Source organism: Lobosporangium transversale (assembly GCF_002105155.1).
Source record: "Lobosporangium transversale strain NRRL 3116 chromosome Unknown BCR41scaffold_120, whole genome shotgun sequence".
NCBI lineage: Eukaryota > Fungi > Mortierellomycota > Mortierellomycetes > Mortierellales > Mortierellaceae > Lobosporangium > Lobosporangium transversale.
In genome coordinates, this window is record NW_019029098.1 from 1 (window position 1) to 16,212 (window position 16,212).

Consider the following 16,212-nt stretch of genomic DNA (forward strand, 5'->3'; position numbering starts at 1 on the left):
GATGAAAAAGGATAATAGAAGACAATATATTTCAAACAGCAAACTGTTGAAATCACTCTACACCACTAATCCTAGATGACTGCTTCCCACTATATGCATTTTTCACTGTGCATTCGATTCATGATATGGAACCATAGTACAATCCGAAATATGTCCTCCTCTATGTCTGCTAACTACTCTCTTTTTAGTCTCCCTCTGTCTTTTGAAAAAAAAAAAAAAAAAAAAAAAAAAAAAAAAGGTTACGAAAAATAAGAGCCATGCAACGTTATGTTGTCCAAGAAATAAAAACTGTGTACTTCTGTAACCAGAATCCAAAGTTGCAGGAGCATAATTCAAAGAGGGAGTCTAAAGTAGATTTTAAAAAAAAAAAAAAAAAAAAAAAAAAAAGGCGAAAAAGCGCCACCAAAAGCAAAGGCGATCATGACAGTGCATTACGACGATAGTTTTTCTGTCATTTGCCACACGATTCTCTTTTCTTATTTGGCATGTGATCTTGTTTCATTGACAATCAGCAACACGAATTCCTAAACGCACAGCACTGATTTATTTAAGTCCATAACATCTCATCATTACGGTTCTTATATTCACTTGTTAAGCATTTCATTTCTACAATCCATACTCTCTTTTTCGCGTCTTGGTGAGTACATACCCTAATGCGCCTGAAGTTCATTGGCCACTTCAAGCCATTCTAGACGTTAAACACATTATTTGATCTTTTGGATTGTCTTCGGTAATGACATGCACCAGTGAACTTGCTCTTTCATTGTTCCTGACGAGAGCGTTCTTTCCAAACTGCATATTGGATTTTAGAATCATGCCCAAAAGAAAAGCTGAAGCCACGGCCAATGATAAACCCACAAAGGGGGCAGCGAAAGCCAAGAAGACATCAGTTAACTCCAGAGTATCCAAGGCCAATAACAAGGCTTCTGCATCAGAGGTTAGTAACTAACGACTTTAATACTTCCATTCATATCCACCATGTCCAGATTATTAGACATGAGCGAAGGACAGTCCCCTTTGCACACAGTTCCTTCTCCCCCTTGACTGTTCGCCGCACGAAAATAATGGTCCTTGGCTTTCTATTCCTCATAAACCATCCGCCCTTTTTCTTTTCCTTTCTTTTTTTTTTTTTTTTCTTTTTTTTTTTTTTTCCTTTTACTTCCACTCCTTATAATATTACTCTTAAAATATCTCGTGGGATCATTCTCCTTCCTTTTGTGCACCAAGACATTTTGGGTACCTTATACTTCGTTCGGGAAACGCTCCTTACCGTTTTTTTTTTTTTAATTATTTGTTAATTCAACGCCATGGGCAGCAAAAACAGTAAAGACATCATCAAATCAAGAGGAACAAAGGTTGACACAACTACAGGATCGAAATCCCGCTCAACGTAAGGACGTATATGCCTGCCATGGATTGCATGCTACACACACAGCAACAATGCAGATTTTGACGTTCATAACGTTCATTCTATTCATCTGACATCTTGGAATTGTCGAGTAGACTCAAGAATAATGGCGCAGTGGTCAACAGAACCCCAGCAACAAAGTCTCCCGTACCACCGGTACCAGTACCCACACCAACGCCGGCACTAGCGGCAAAAGTATGCCTCTTTCATTCTCCCTTTCGACATCCACTTGAAGAAACCCAACGTTCCTACTCCAATCCTTCAGAAACCTATCTTAGACGGAACTATACTTCTCACAAACACTATTTCTGCTCTCACTTTTTGACCATTTAGAAACGATTCGATCCTGAACGGTGCTACGCATGGTTCAAGTCGTACACAGGTATGGATGGACATGATATCGAAGAAAAGCAAATTAATGTCTGCTGGTGTTAAGGCGCTTCTCCTTTTTTTTGCAATCTTGCCACGACATTAATTTCTTGGATTAATTGTCATCTGCTAGGCCTGGAAGAAAATGAGGATTTTGATAAAGATCAAATAGGACCTGCTGGTATCGCAAAACTGTGCGAAGACATCGATGTATCTCTGGAAACAGTAAGTACTCTCCTTGCGTCAGGTCTGGCAGAATTTTGCATTGAAATCTTGAGGATATATACAATAAAGTAAAAGATATCTTCGAGTCAAGTATTAATGTGTAAAGAACAAGTATACAGCAATTTTGACAAAAGCTAATTAATTGCCTGCCTGCTGGTGTTTGGAATTTTCACTCTCACCTCTCATTAAATATGCTGCTATCATAGGTTGACATGCTGGTTCTCGCTTATCATTTGCAGGCTGACACGATGCGTAAGTTTAGGAGAACTGATCAATAGCCACGTGATACCCAGGATATTGGAGCCCTTTCTAACCTGTGTCGCATTTTATTTATTTCCATCTATTACAGCTATTTTTACCAAAGATGAGTGGATGAAAGGAATGAAGGAGCTTGAGTATGTTCATTGTCGATCGATCTATCACTATCGCTGCATGTGGATATTATTTATTAGAGTGTTTTAGTTTAACCAAAATATGCTTGACGGCAAACTTTAGGTTGGATTCGACGGAGCAATTGAAAGCTGCAATGCCCGGCTTAGTCGCAACACTCAAGGATCCGAAGAAATTCAGGGAGGTTTATCGCTATGTCTTTATGTTTGCCAAGGACTCTGAGCAAAAGTGTATGCCATTGGAGGTAATTAACAATGGTTTTATATCTATGGCGATGGCCTGCTAATATATCAATCATGATGATGAGATGCGAACATAGTTGTTATTATGGTCTAATGAATCGCTGTTGCGTTGTTGTAGGTTGCCTGTGCAATGCTACAGACCGTGTTGAAAGGAAGGCCGCATGAGGAGCGATTTGTGGAGTTTTTGGAAACAAAGAGACCAGTCAAGGTCATTAACAAGGACCAATGGTACAACTTTCTGGACTTTTCAGAGACAATAGCTGAGGATCTGTCCAACTATGATGAAGCAAGTTCTGCATGTAAGTCATGCTTGCTTTCATGGATATTATGTCTGTGATATGAACAGGTACGAGATGATGAACTTGTTTGTTGATCGATCGGTCAATACTTTTTTTTTTTTTTTTTTTGTTTACATAGGGCCTGTTCTTCTAGATGATTATGTTGAGTGGCGAAATGAGCAGTCTTCGTAAAGAGAGTCATAAATGTCACCTTGGGCGAGACACGTATATAGTCTAATAATGACATGACATGGTGGACATAATAGATGTCGTCCAAACAGAATAAACAAAAATAAAGGTTGAAGAGTCTTCACATTGCATGTCACTAAATAATTGTGTAGCAACACAGCTCTGTTGTAGCAGAAGAGAAGAACGTCTTCTCCGCATGGATTTTTTATTTCACTTGAGTCGATCTATTAAGCTGAAATATTGGCACGTCGACATGCCCTATCCGTCCATTCCTTTAGCAGTGTTTGGCGGTAACGGTGGCGCTCCGGCAAAAGATTGTGTTACCGTTGCCATTAATGGTGACGATCTCGAGTTCAACGGGAGTCTATGTAATGAAAGCATCCAAATAAACCATCGGTAATATCAGTGCTAACCATATTTATCATTAGTAATTCTTTTTCAAAAAAAAAAAAAAAAAAAAAAAAAAAGACATACATCAGCAATTACATTGCCCTCGATTGGCATGCACAGAGTGAGGGAGGTCAAGGTAGTAGGGACTGGACAAGGGTATCCTTGCTGGGCCAAGAGTATACAAAGATCAAGGGTCTTAGAGTAAACGACTTGGCCGGCGAACTTACCCTCGAACTTGAGCTTAGCACCTTGAGTGACAGGGGCCTTCAACTTGCCAGTAACAGTAGCACAGGCTTTCTTGCCGATGCAGAAGGGATTAGGGGACAATGTATAAGAATCAACCTTCAGATCTACAGGACCAGTAGAGCAGTCCGAGTCTAGTGCATGAGCGGTGGTGATGGCAGCAACAATGAGAAAAGATGCGAAAATAATGAGGATCTTCATGGCAAACTTTGGAGGGAAAAAGATTGTTTTAAAGAGCGAGTATGATATCTGCGTTAAGAGTGAGGAAGAGGGAGAAAGCAAGAGAGAATCACATCCTTTTATGCCTGTCTCGCCAAATTGCTTAAATGTAAGCTTTGATTAGAGTATACTTTACGCTAATGGGTCAAGTATGTGCCTGTAAGAACAGAACGTGAAGGGCCAGAATGAATGAAGAGGTATGTAAACAGAGAATCTTGATAAGACTAGATCTATGAGAGGTCAAATATTCATGTATCCACAAACTAATTCCAATACACTGCGATAAATAAGTTGTGATTTCAGGGAACAGTCGCGAAATTTTATTTGCTGGACAACCGAACAACGAGCGGAGGATTGAGTGTACATGAACATTTTTGTTCCACTGTTTAATCAAGACTATTATATTTGCAACGGTCATGGTGCGCATTTTAGGATAGGAAACTACTAATGGCGCCATTCTCTCACTTCTTTTTTTTTTCTGTGAAAGGGTTGAGCAAGTGAAGCTCAGATATTTTTCCAGAATAAGACCCTTCTTCCTAACAGCAAGATAAAAATCACCCTTAGGACGACGAAGAATCATCAGAGGGATATTTACCATCATTCCCTTCCCTAAACTGATGGATAGGCCAAACATACATTCACTAATTGATACTTATTATTACAGTCTATTCATAATGTTATTGACAGATCATTCACCCTAATAGGCAAGGGAAAAAGGAATTGGCCTTTAGACCTGAAAGGCTTTGTACTCTCATCACATGCCAATGTATACGGGTGATTACCATTTCCCCTTTAATGCCATCCAAGAAACAAAAAACTTGGTACACTAATGTTCATCTAGACCGTGCCTTGACACGTTCAGCTCTGGATTCTTTATTATTATTATTATTATTAAACGTATTTAATTCACACTTTATGCATCAGTTACATGCGCACAAGAGATTAGTCGAGCCATTCCTCATGAATTTCAGAAAAAAAGAATTTACTACTTTTTAAGAAACAAGTAGCAACTTATTAAGTGCTATATTTTTACTATAAACATTGGTTGGAGCGAAACCGCAATGAAGTTGATCTCCTTTGAACCTAGTCGAAAGCCAAATGCATCGCCATTGGTTTAAATAGAGTTAAAACAAAAAAAGCCGAGGTGTCGCGTTTCAATCAATGTTTGCCACTCAATTTCAGAGTTCTAAAGTGTCCAAATTACCTTTGCAAATAATGAAATGTAGCCTTGACTGGTTTGCCTATGAAAGCACGACATGTGCGCATTTATAACCTGCAGTGGTCCCTTGAAATCGACTCTTGGATGCAGCCTTTTCTGCATGGTCCATATTCATAGGCAGGGCTGCCATAGACACCATTGCATTGGTAAATGTAATCGTACTTACATCCACTGAGCAATCGAGACTGTCCGCAGTGCTTTCCAGCCGTGTGATTGACGCAGATGCAGGCGGCATCGCTGGAAGACATGAAAAAGAGAGCAGCAAAGACGGTGGTAAGGAAAAACTGGGAGACCTTCATTTTGTGGCAGAAGAGAAAGTTGGAATCTGAGAAAGTGTTTGCGTTTGTCGACAGGGTAATTTGCAGCCTTCTTATAGTGAAAAAGACGAAAACTAAGAAAGCTCATTGGTGAGAGGAACGAACCACTGTCCTTTCTCTCATCGTCTTTTACCACAACGCCGCCAATGCTGAAGTGGTAAAAGATGATGAGAGAGGGATAATGTTTCATTTTCTCTCTGCATGAAAATGATATGAGAACAGCTGCTATACTATTGACTTGCACGTACCAAATAATAACACATGCCAACAGGTAACATGCTCATTATTAATATAGGATCTATTATTGCATGTAGCTGGTGTCTTGTCACCTCCCTAGGTCTGAGCTTGGGTTTTTTTTTTTTTTTGCAAAATTTTTTACTTGACCAAAAAGTATTCAGCCCAAATCCAGCATTGTCAAGCGCTTAGATTAAGACCGGCGCGGGCAGTGCTTAGTGAAAATGAGAACGTCCACAAACAAATATATGTAATTAGGGCTTTTTGTTCCCTTACTATCGGCTTTTCCAATCATGTTGAAGCAAAATTCAGTAAGCGTTGCATGTTCGTTCACTAAACTGTCACGAAATAAGATTGTTTTTTACGGAAAAAATATTTTTGCAACAGTAATCGACTTTCTAGATAGTTGGTCTTCAGTTTTGCCTGAGCAAGCAATGACTTGAAGTTACCATCTGTCGAATCATGGCGGAGCATCTTTTAGCCATGCTGGAACGCGTGATTGACCGTCTTTTCTGATTCCTAGTGCATATGAAATAGGCCTCTAGATCCCAAGCCTTACTATATAGGGCCGTCGTGCAGGCCGGAAAGCATTTCCGTGACACTAGCCCAAAATGGAAAGAGACAAGTCCATTATAGGCGATTGTTATTGATGAGGGTATTGTAAGTTGTAGAGTAGCCTTGTTACTACAATCAACTGAGATTTAGCCAATTGTTCTATTTGTTTTACTATATAATTATATTTTGGAGTTGCTGGCGCATTTTTTATTTTTTTCCCTTTCCTTTAGCAATCCTACAGTCAACACTTTGAAGAATGCTTCTGATAGTTCATCTTCCAATCAGCTTTGGAAAAACAAGGCTTTTAACCAAATCTAGACTTTGGTTAGTCTCTCTTATCACTCGGAGGGATAGTAGTTCAAAATCACACGAGTATGTATTATTTATTATCAATATAGATGGATTGATGAGTAATCTTCAATTTGTCCATTCTCCCAAGCCTGCGGTGGGTATCGTCGGAAAGGAAAGGGGAGATGGAGTGGATGAATGCCTTAGATTTCAACGGGTATAGTCACGGGCACCGGAGCTCGAGTACCCCTCACATAATACGAGGGGCGTTGCCATTTTCTTGCCCCGCATGTACGTCTCCGATTTCTGATAGCAGCAATCGTGCCTATAACAAATTGCTGTGATATTAGGCGCACAGAAATCATTATTAGTAATGTTAACATTGAGGGATTGTAGTAAGAGATTTCAGTATTGGTATGATTGAAAGCAAAAAGTCTTGTTTACATGTGCTGCAACCAGAGGTTCGCGAAAAGGTAACAATAGCCCAACTGAAGATTGTTCATTGGGAGGTCAAGCAGCTCCATGGTATTACGCATGTACAAGGCTTCATATCCTAAGGGCATGAAGAGCACATCACAGCAGCACGCGAACAGAAGGCAATCAAAGTCAGGATTCATACAATTTGTGTAAATGAAGCTGAGTAATATCTAACCGATAATCAGAGATGGTACCTACCACTAGCAAGGAAGCCAATTGCGGCAGGATTGCACACATCAGCGGCGAGTAATCGATCAAGTATGGTTTCCCATCTTGCAAGACAATTTACGCCTGTCTCCCTCCAGAGTATCGACATCTGCGCCCGAGTCCTTCACCCCATCAACCGCAAACGGTAGACTACCCTTTTCTGTGAAGCAGTCAGGGATGTAAGTTTCCTCAAACCCTGCAGGCGTTAGTAGCGGATCCCTGGCCTTGGACGGAATGGCACAAATAAATAGATCTGTTATGTGAGTAGGCTGTTTAGAGGATAGCAAAGAGATAAGAGACGATCGCATTTTACATACTAATGGTCAACCGCTCAAGGTCTCTGAAACTCCCACGATGATATTTTGGTAAGGCTTTCATCGTCAGCAGATTCTGGTACTAGATACATCACACCAAGCACACCAGAAAAGGCGAGTGGTGAAAAGGGTATTATTCAGACTTTCCACTCCTTTCCGCCTTGTCCTTGCCAAATGATAAGGCAGAATGTCGGTGATGAGGCGTGGTGGCCGATAGTACTTCTCTTCTTTCGGTTATTGCCGCGTCTTTCTCGCACTCCTTCACAGTCAGTTCCACGATTCAATTGGATGGAGTCCTTTTTTTTTTTTTTTTTTTTTTTGTGTATTTCTGGATGTTAGGGTATTTTGAATTTAGAAGTCAACTGTGTTTTTCTCAAACTCTGACTCTCTTGCTATTGCATACGAGATATTGGTCCTTCCATCGATTATGAGACAAGGGATCGCCTCCTTGCGTGAGTGGACAACCTCGAGCCTTAGTCCTGACGTTCAGGGATTATTGCCAGATGTGAATGCCTCCCCCGTTGCAAAGTATATACCGCAGAAGCTAAAAAGCGGATCAAGATAACCCTTTTGCATTGCATCTATTAATGATACTAATACATTTTATCATCTCAATGACATAGATACAGGGAATTGGAGCATTGACGCCGAGGTATGACCAGGGATACTCAAATAAATATTAATTGATGACAGCATATACATGAAAACCCAAGACTTGGCTAGAACCAAAATTTTATTACAAGAAAGAATGAGGCTGTTGGCTTTAGATCAATTCTGTAGCCCTTTTGTCAAGCAAAGTGATCCATAACTTAGCGCCATAGTGACTTCAGTCATCAAGCTGTATCAGTACCACAAGGCTTTTGAGAACAGAAAGAGTTGGTGGGTAGCACCCTGTATGGCGGCGTCTAGTGAATATACTGTAAATATACTTTTTAGAGTGCCATCAAGGGCTACCATTAAAGAGTTACTTTATTTCGTACCCCTTCGTGTATACCTAAATGTTTACCAGAATTGCATTATCACTACCCATGCATGTCAATGAGACAATGTTCTTTTACTATAATTCAACGGGTTGAGTACTTGTACCAATTTAACTTTTCTTTGATCAAGTATTGATGTCATGCTTCGAAGTTTGGAACTAAATTCTTATTCATTATTATTTTCTGGTTTAGATACATCTACATGACAACGAGAACACTATTGGGCCACCATGTGGGTTTTCAACCTCATTAGGCACGGGTGGGGAAGGAGCACCGATCCGGACTCTGTCCTCCGAAGCAAACGATATTTCACCTGCGCCTGTAGGCAGACAGACTGTCTCACGGAATGGATGCTCTAACTGCACAACAAGTTCTTGCATCCATTGTCCATACTCCACCCAACCTAACCTCATTCCCGTCACTTCGTTCCAAGTCTGAACCAGTGTTCGAATTTGTTCCAGCGAAGATGAAGACGATGACGATGAGGAAAAGATGTCGGATTTATTCTCGCTACCTCCTTCTGCCCCTCCTCCTCCGTCTGCAGAAATCCGGATCGTGAACTTTTGCACTTCTGGCCGCCGAACCAACGATTGAAGAGCCCTCATAAACACAGAGTTGCCACGTGTTTGTGGGGTCATGAACCAAACCAACTCATGGAACCAAAGCCCATCAACTGCCGCATGTTGCGCCAACAACTCTAAAGATTGAGCTTGCACAAACTCAGCATCAATATTCAGGGCTTTGGCTACTCGGCTCAATGATTGTAGGTACGGGCGAAATGAGTCGTCATAGGATGTAATCATTAATTGTGTTTGGTCCATCCTTCGTGTACAAGATGATTCGAGACAATGACCCCTCAGGTCGTTCAACCGTAAAAGAACTGGCTGGCGGTGGTCTTTCCTTCTTAATTTATCAAATGTTAATCCTGTCAGGGCACCACTATCGCTACCATCGTCATCGTCATCATCATCCAAAGCAAGTGCAGCTGCAGCTGCAATCGCCTCTGCTTCCAACAACTCTTGTGTCAAAAATGACCACCATTCCGCAAAATATACTGTCTCACAAGCTAAATCCATAGTTTGAAGAGATACAATGTTATTAAGGATCACATTGTGCATGGCTTCGAATGTTCCCATATCTGTTTTAGGGGCTTGGTCAATGTCCAGTTTTCAAGCCCCACTAGATGCTGTAAAAACACAGTTGGCGGTCGACAAGTCCTACGTTGGACTTTTCGAATTGCTGCTCGTCGAGGTTGATCCTTATCTTGGTCGTCATGGACCTGCCAAATCACCCCCTCTGCAGATTCGAGGGTTGAGACACTCAAGTTTAAATACGTGAGCTTGCCAAAGTTAGGGATCTTGTCCTGGAGTGAGTACATCATCTGGTGCAAATCAGAAATTTGAGTCTCGAGTTCTCGCAATTCGCGACAACATGCGACTACAGAGGCGAAAGTCTGGGCATTAAAGTACCGTGTCCAATGCCGGATTGCCAGATGACGCAGTGTAATACTGTTGTGCAGCGACAGTACAAAGTTGTTATTATTATTATTGTTGTTGGTGGTGGTAGTGGCGATAATGTTGCCAGCAGTATTCTTCTGTTCCTCGGCTAGCTGTAGAAGGCTCTTAGAAGCATGTCGCCGGAACTCAGTTAATGAAAATGATTCAACAGGCCCCTGGGCTTCAAGCGATATTTGATCCGGGAAAAGGTAACCATCGAATTTCTCGACTGTGAAGGACATTAATCCTCTATGGCAGATATACCCAACAATGGAAGGAAACTTGGTCTTTTCTGCCTTTTTATGCCCACCACCTTTCCATCGTCTTGGTCCGATTGAGTCAATTCATCAGGGTCCCGATCAAATATTGTGCAATAGCCCCCGCAATCGATTGTCAACTCGCGCAAAGTGGATGCATGAACCGCTTCACATAACTCCTAGATCTTCTTCTGTCACACCACTTTTGAAATGCCTTTCATCGTCATCTTCGTCATCAGCATCGGACAATCCTCTCTTGCACTCATTGGCGTTATCATCACGAGGCCATGCTAAGCGGATCTTGAGTTTGATCAGACATTTATACTCGACCAGCATGGCATAAAACATTCGGGCGTCTTCTCTCTTGAAAAATTGTATCTCACAACTCTTCTCGATAGGGACACAATCTCCATGGTGTTGTTGAATAAACTCCTTGAGTCGCTGTGCTGCAAAGATGTTACAAAAGACTGCGTTATGTGATGGACATAGCCACAAGATCCCTTCGCTCATAGCAAAATTACTCATCTGGCAAAGGACTCGTCCACCTAGGATTTTGGAATCTGTACACAATGCTGTACTATTGTTGGCACTGCTGTCACCGCTTGGGCTGCTGCAATAGATCGAGCCATCACATCATGTGGGCCCAAAAATCAGCTGCTTGAAGATTAGGGAAAGCAGATTCATACTCCTCAAAATCTTTCTCGTCCACTGTTGGGTGTTCTTGAAAATCCAGTAATGCTTCACGAGCACGCGTAGTTGTTGTCAAGAACCGGATGGCTGCACGGATCCGTCCTGCAATGTGTGAAGGATCGATTGGTGCATTCATCATGGCATCTTCACTGCTATTTCCAAAATACATTGAGGAATTGGTGATTCCGTTGGGTACAGTAGGGTCATGACTATCCTGAAGAGCACGTAAAAGGCTGAGCATTGGAATCGTATACACAGACAAGAATTGGTCTAGATCAGCTAGTCGGAAGCCGCCCACGCCAATATCATCCATAGGATGATGATGGGGGTATTGGTAACATCGATGATAATAAGGTTCCTCGCTATCATCCCTCATTTCGGAGTCTATAGAATCATTTGCTGGACCCATAGGAGAGTGCTCTTCTGTACACAGATGAAGTCTCAATGGCCATTCATCTTGCCCGCCACCATAGTCACACATGAAATAAAGTCGAAACTCTAGTTCTGATAAGCCTTGCGTTGCAGACATAGACGCCCTGTTATTCATTGTCTCAAATGCATGCACATCATGCGTATCATGTGTATGTACTTGTGCATATGGATGTGCATGCGCATATGTTGACTGCAGCCAACGTTCCCTATAGCGATTGTAGCTCTTGAGGGTTGGTAAGATCACAAATAAACTTGGGGCAGCAGCAGCTGTTGCTGTTGTCACTGTTGTTGCCGAATTACCATCATTCCTACCACTACGTGAACTATCATCATTGTCATTATCGCTGTCGTTATCATGATCATCTGGAATGCCAGCCTTGCGTTGTTTCAGAAGCATCCTACGGGCTATATGCTTCAGTTCGCGATCGACATTTGGATCATGCAACAGCAACATGGAGCTGAGAGGTTGATGCTGCGGAGGGGTTGCAATCCATTGAGAAGAGTTGTTTTGGGAGGAATTTTGGCAAATATGGGCAATATCATGATGAAATGTGTCATTATGATATTGATATGGCTGGTGATGGTGATATTGTGGGTAGCTATGGTCCGAAGAAACCATGGTTGTAAAAGAGGCAGAATGCGTGTTAAAGAAAGTAAAATAATAGTAAGTGTAATAAATGAGGAAGGAAGGTGAGTGGATTGATGAGAAAAAAAAAGAAAAAAAAAAAAAAAATAAAAAAAAAGAAAAAAGAAAAATGGTGTTATTGGCTGTTGAGAGTTGGAAAATATGGGACGTGGGTAGTAATTGACAAGTGGAGGAGGTGGGCAGTTTATAGTTTATTATTATCGTGATTGTTCTCTGGAAGGAGAAAGGAAAAAGGAAGGATAAAGTAAGAAACGTTTATCGAAGGTCAGTGCTGCTCTCACAAATGGTGAACAAATGTACATTGTACACGTCTATTTTGGTTTTTTGGGCAGGACTAACCGAAAATGTCAAAACCACGCTCAACCATCCAACGTGAGCTCTTTTTTATGTATCATGCAAATGCATCAATGCATTGATACATTGATGCCAATGGAGCCATTCAAAAAAAAAAGGAAATGAGCACAAAAAAAGGATGCCAAGGAAAACGCGATTAGGGACCATATTACGACGTTCATTTTTTTGCATGAAGCTTACAAGATAAATGGCCAAAGTGACTGATTCATAGAGAAAGTATGGAAAAAAAAAAAAAAAAAAGAATATGGTAGCTTTTCTGCCTTTATTTTCTCGAGTAGCCAAGTCAGTATGGGATAATTGTTACATCTGAATTCTGTACACTTTATTGGAGGTTTCCCTCTCGTTTGTCGATGGGTACAAAAGTAAAATAAAAAAAAGGCGTGTGCGCAATCTCCTCGCAAGCATAATGTGAGCCTTATCACCTTTTTTCTTTCTGTTTGGCACATGAGCAACGAGCATTCACTATTCTCGCAGGATGGGTCGGCTCCTGCATGTAGGAGGACCAAAAAAAAAAAAAAAAAAAAAAAAAAAAGATGATGTGTTCAATCCTTCTGTCACAAGAACAACTCAATCATGACCTAACGGTCTTTTTATTTTCATTGCTTTTCACGCAGGATTATGCATGCGCAAGTCGGGTTATTTTTTTATTTTTCGGCAATCTGTGGTGAGGACAAGGAAGAGTGACATTTATCAAGCATGTGTATATCCCTATGGAGAAAGGACCAGGAAATTCACCGCGTATGGATGAATGCTTTTTTACTGAAATATGATTCAGGGTGTGCGAATTTAGACTTTTTTTTTATTTTTAATCCTATATTTTTACTGGTCCTCCTCAAACACGCGAGGAGCGATGATGCAGCTTAGCTGGTCGGGCTAATTCAGGCACCACTGGCGCTGGGATCCATCCTTGTACGCCAACAGCCTTTTCTGCAACCCCGGCTTTAGTTTCGGCCTTGTTCTCAGTCTCAACCACAGCTTCAAACTCCTTACTATCTATACTCCTCCTATTTCTGGTCAAAGAGCTCATTCGCCTCTTACTTCCTCGATTAATACTGGCCATCGACACGTCTTCCGACGGTTCGACGCTGTAAGTCTTTGACACTAGCCTTGGCCTAGCAGAGCTTGAAGTACGTTGGTATGTATCAGCACTGCTGTTATTGCTGTTGTCCTTGCCGTCACTACCGATACTCATGTCCATGTCCATGTCCATATCCGTCTCCGTTCTTGGGTATCGATATCCAAATAACTGATTTTCCTCGTCCATCATGGCCATATTCTGATCTGTTTCTTCTTGCTGCTGCCTTCGTCTCCTTCGCTGCTGCTCCTCTTGGTTGTCAGTGCGCTTGCGCTCGTCGTCGTCGTCGTCGTCAGAGGAGGAAGAATGGTCATAACCCCAAAGAACGAGAACGTGAATGATTTCCGATGATGCTTCTTTTTGGCCCGCTGTCTTGCTGGTACTACTGTTGTCGCGCCAGATGTTGATGACAATGACGATGATACTGCTGCTGCTGCCTCTGTCGCTGTTGTTGCATTCATCATAGTTGATGCTGAAGATTCACTTCGTGAACGGGCTGTAGCAGCAGGGAGCCTGGTTTTGACTTCTACTCCTCCCTTAGTATTTGCAGCTGAGGTTGATGACACAGGAGTGGTCAGTTTGAGATCTAGGACTTCGTCCTCTGAGCCAAGATTCTTTACAGGCTGAAGCATGGTTCTGAGGATGTGGTATGCCACATCCCTAAAAATTTTCATTTATCCAAGACGCGTTCAAAAGAAATGAAAAAGGGGTTGTTAATGACATTGCTCAGAAAAATATAAAAAATAATAAAAAAAGTATTGGCCATTACCTGTTACCCCAGTATCGGAAATGGCTTCGCATCCCCAAAAGATACTCATTCGTATATTGGTCCGCAGTTGACTCTTGTAAGACATAATCAATTCGATATGGTAGTTTAGTAGCCTTTCCTTCTACATGGACTGTCCTGTCTTTCTTTTGCTCTTGCTGTTTAGCCGCCTCTACGTTCTCAATCTCCTGTGGGAACGTATCAGCATGTGGCTGTTGGTGGTCCTCATCTTCTTTATTCTTTGTCCGGCCTTGTGCAGACGAAATTGATTGAACCATGGGTTCCTGAACAACATTTGACTTTGCGCCAACACCTTGAGCCTTCTCCTGGACTGTTGCACCTCTCTCCGTTCCTAAAATATTCCATATCCATTAATGATGGTGTGCAATCATCCTCAACGGACTCGTCAATGCTACTGCTGTTGCTGTTGCCGGACAGCACATTCCTCATGTCTTCTTCTGCAGCGTCGGCCATTACCCTTTGCTCATGCTCACGTGAGTGCTGTCCATCAACTCGGCTGCTAACTCGACGAGGACCCAAGGTTGGTCGTTGTTTGGCTGATAATGTTGCTGGCGATGGTGATCCAGTGGTTGTATCAATATCCGCTGGAGAGCTTGTTGATGTTGATGTCTCTCCTGTTTCTCTTGGCGCTAAACACGTTGCCACAGTGGCTGCGGCTATGTATTCAGTGCAAGAGGCATCGCCTCCATAATCATAGGGTCTTCTTTTATATTGTGCTCATTCCCTGAGGGACCTGAAGAGGATGAAAACGAAATAGCCTGTACTTCTTCACCAGTACGCTGCTCAACTTCATCATCATTTCTAGTAGCAGCAGGCCCGTCCTCATCATCTTCTTCATCTTCTACAGCCGTGTTTTCTCCACTGTTTTATGGTTGTTACTATTGCTGCCATTGCTACTGTTCGTATTCGTGTTCACATTTCCAGCTAGCCAACGCCCTGCTTTTAATGACATGGTCATTTGAGAAAGACTCGATAACGTTGGGATAGATGGTCTTGGCAACGTGGGCACCTTGTTCTCCCAGAATGAAGAAATAGACCCTGGAAGTAGTAACGATGGTAATGAGGGCAATGAAAACAAGGCCCCTTGAGAGCTACTATAAGAATTCATCAAAACTGCTGGGACCTTGGCAAAAATTGGATCGATCAAAGGCTCAATCCTATAACCCAAAGGATCAAATGGGTGGAAAAGATTGTGATGGATAATATCGTCCGGTGGATGGAATGTCTCCCAATCAAGGTTCCGCATCACCAACACAGCACCTAGGGGTGACCCCACTGTGAAGAGGTAATGGGGTCTAAATTTGAGTTTTGGAATCTTCCTGAGGAATTTAGGCTCGTCCTGTTTCCTGATTTTGACATTATCACCCTTATTACTCTTCTTGCATTTTTGGCCGAATTGGGATTTCTGGGTTCCTTTACTCTGTTTCAGTTGCACTTGTTGCTACTGGTGCTGGAGATGATGTTCCTTTACCTGGCACTGCCGTATTTTGGGGCGAGGAAGAGGATTCTATGGATGTACTTTCTTCTTGGCCATGCTGCATCTTAGTTCTTGTTATTTGTGTCAGCCTGATTCACTGCGCACTGTCTTTTGATTAGTGTCATCATCTTTGTTATTATCGCCTGCAAGGTCTCCTTTTCTGCCTCCTCTTCATTGTCATCATCCTGACACGTCAGGATATCGAACATAGCAATGCCACCGAGGGATAGTGCAAAGACTGAAATCTTGCCATTGAAATCTGGATGTTTTTCTACAAATGTATCGTATGCCTCGTTCAGCTCATCAACGATCATTTGAACCATATATTCCTCCAAAGTGGTTGTTAAAAGTCTATTTAGTATTATGGAATAATGGAATGGTGTAGAAAAAAGAGCAAAGTGTAGTACATGTCATTATGAATTCCCAAGCGATACCGACTATAAACTACAATCTG

The 16,212-nt window shown here is 41.9% G+C and overlaps 5 protein-coding genes across 5 annotated transcripts; 1 reads left to right on the forward strand and 4 right to left on the reverse strand.

Moving 5' to 3' along the window:
* Positions 1-2,528: 2,528 nt before the first annotated feature.
* Positions 2,529-2,971, forward strand: BCR41DRAFT_315908 (potentiating neddylation domain-containing protein; the record flags this gene model as incomplete). Its single annotated transcript, XM_022021225.1, has 2 exons — positions 2,529-2,636; positions 2,753-2,971. 2 exons carry the CDS (start codon positions 2,529-2,531, stop codon positions 2,969-2,971), a joined length of 327 nt encoding a protein of 108 aa, XP_021875020.1.
* A 292-nt stretch (positions 2,972-3,263) lies between these two features.
* BCR41DRAFT_427112 (hypothetical protein) lies at positions 3,264-4,150 on the reverse strand. Its single transcript, XM_022030835.1, has 2 exons — positions 3,576-4,150; positions 3,264-3,465 (listed from the first exon to the last, which is right to left on the reverse strand). Exons 1-2 carry the CDS (start codon positions 3,933-3,935, stop codon positions 3,376-3,378), a joined length of 450 nt encoding a protein of 149 aa, XP_021875021.1. The 5' UTR covers positions 3,936-4,150; the 3' UTR covers positions 3,264-3,375.
* A 722-nt stretch (positions 4,151-4,872) lies between these two features.
* Positions 4,873-5,500, reverse strand: BCR41DRAFT_366203 (hypothetical protein). Its single transcript, XM_022026203.1, has 2 exons — positions 5,158-5,500; positions 4,873-5,036 (listed from the first exon to the last, which is right to left on the reverse strand). The coding sequence occupies exon 1, from the start codon at positions 5,469-5,471 to the stop codon at positions 5,220-5,222; it is 252 nt and encodes an 83-aa protein (XP_021875022.1). The 5' UTR covers positions 5,472-5,500; the 3' UTR covers positions 4,873-5,036; positions 5,158-5,219.
* Positions 5,501-8,702: 3,202 nt separating this feature from the next.
* Positions 8,703-12,150, reverse strand: BCR41DRAFT_366204 (hypothetical protein). The gene is given in 5 exon segments (XM_022026204.1): positions 8,703-9,682; positions 9,766-10,321; positions 10,351-10,476; positions 10,496-10,904; positions 10,930-12,150. 5 exon segments carry the CDS (start codon positions 12,036-12,038, stop codon positions 8,733-8,735), a joined length of 3,150 nt encoding a protein of 1,049 aa, XP_021875023.1. The 5' UTR covers positions 12,039-12,150; the 3' UTR covers positions 8,703-8,732.
* Positions 12,151-13,251: 1,101 nt separating this feature from the next.
* Positions 13,252-16,081, reverse strand: BCR41DRAFT_427114 (DDHD domain-domain-containing protein; the record flags this gene model as incomplete). The annotated part of the gene is made up of 7 exons (XM_022030836.1): positions 13,252-13,879; positions 13,906-14,154; positions 14,264-14,612; positions 14,677-14,937; positions 15,015-15,122; positions 15,161-15,701; positions 15,857-16,081. The coding sequence occupies 7 exons, from the start codon at positions 16,079-16,081 to the stop codon at positions 13,252-13,254; spliced, it is 2,361 nt and encodes a 786-aa protein (XP_021875024.1).
* Positions 16,082-16,212: the final 131 nt, after the last annotated feature.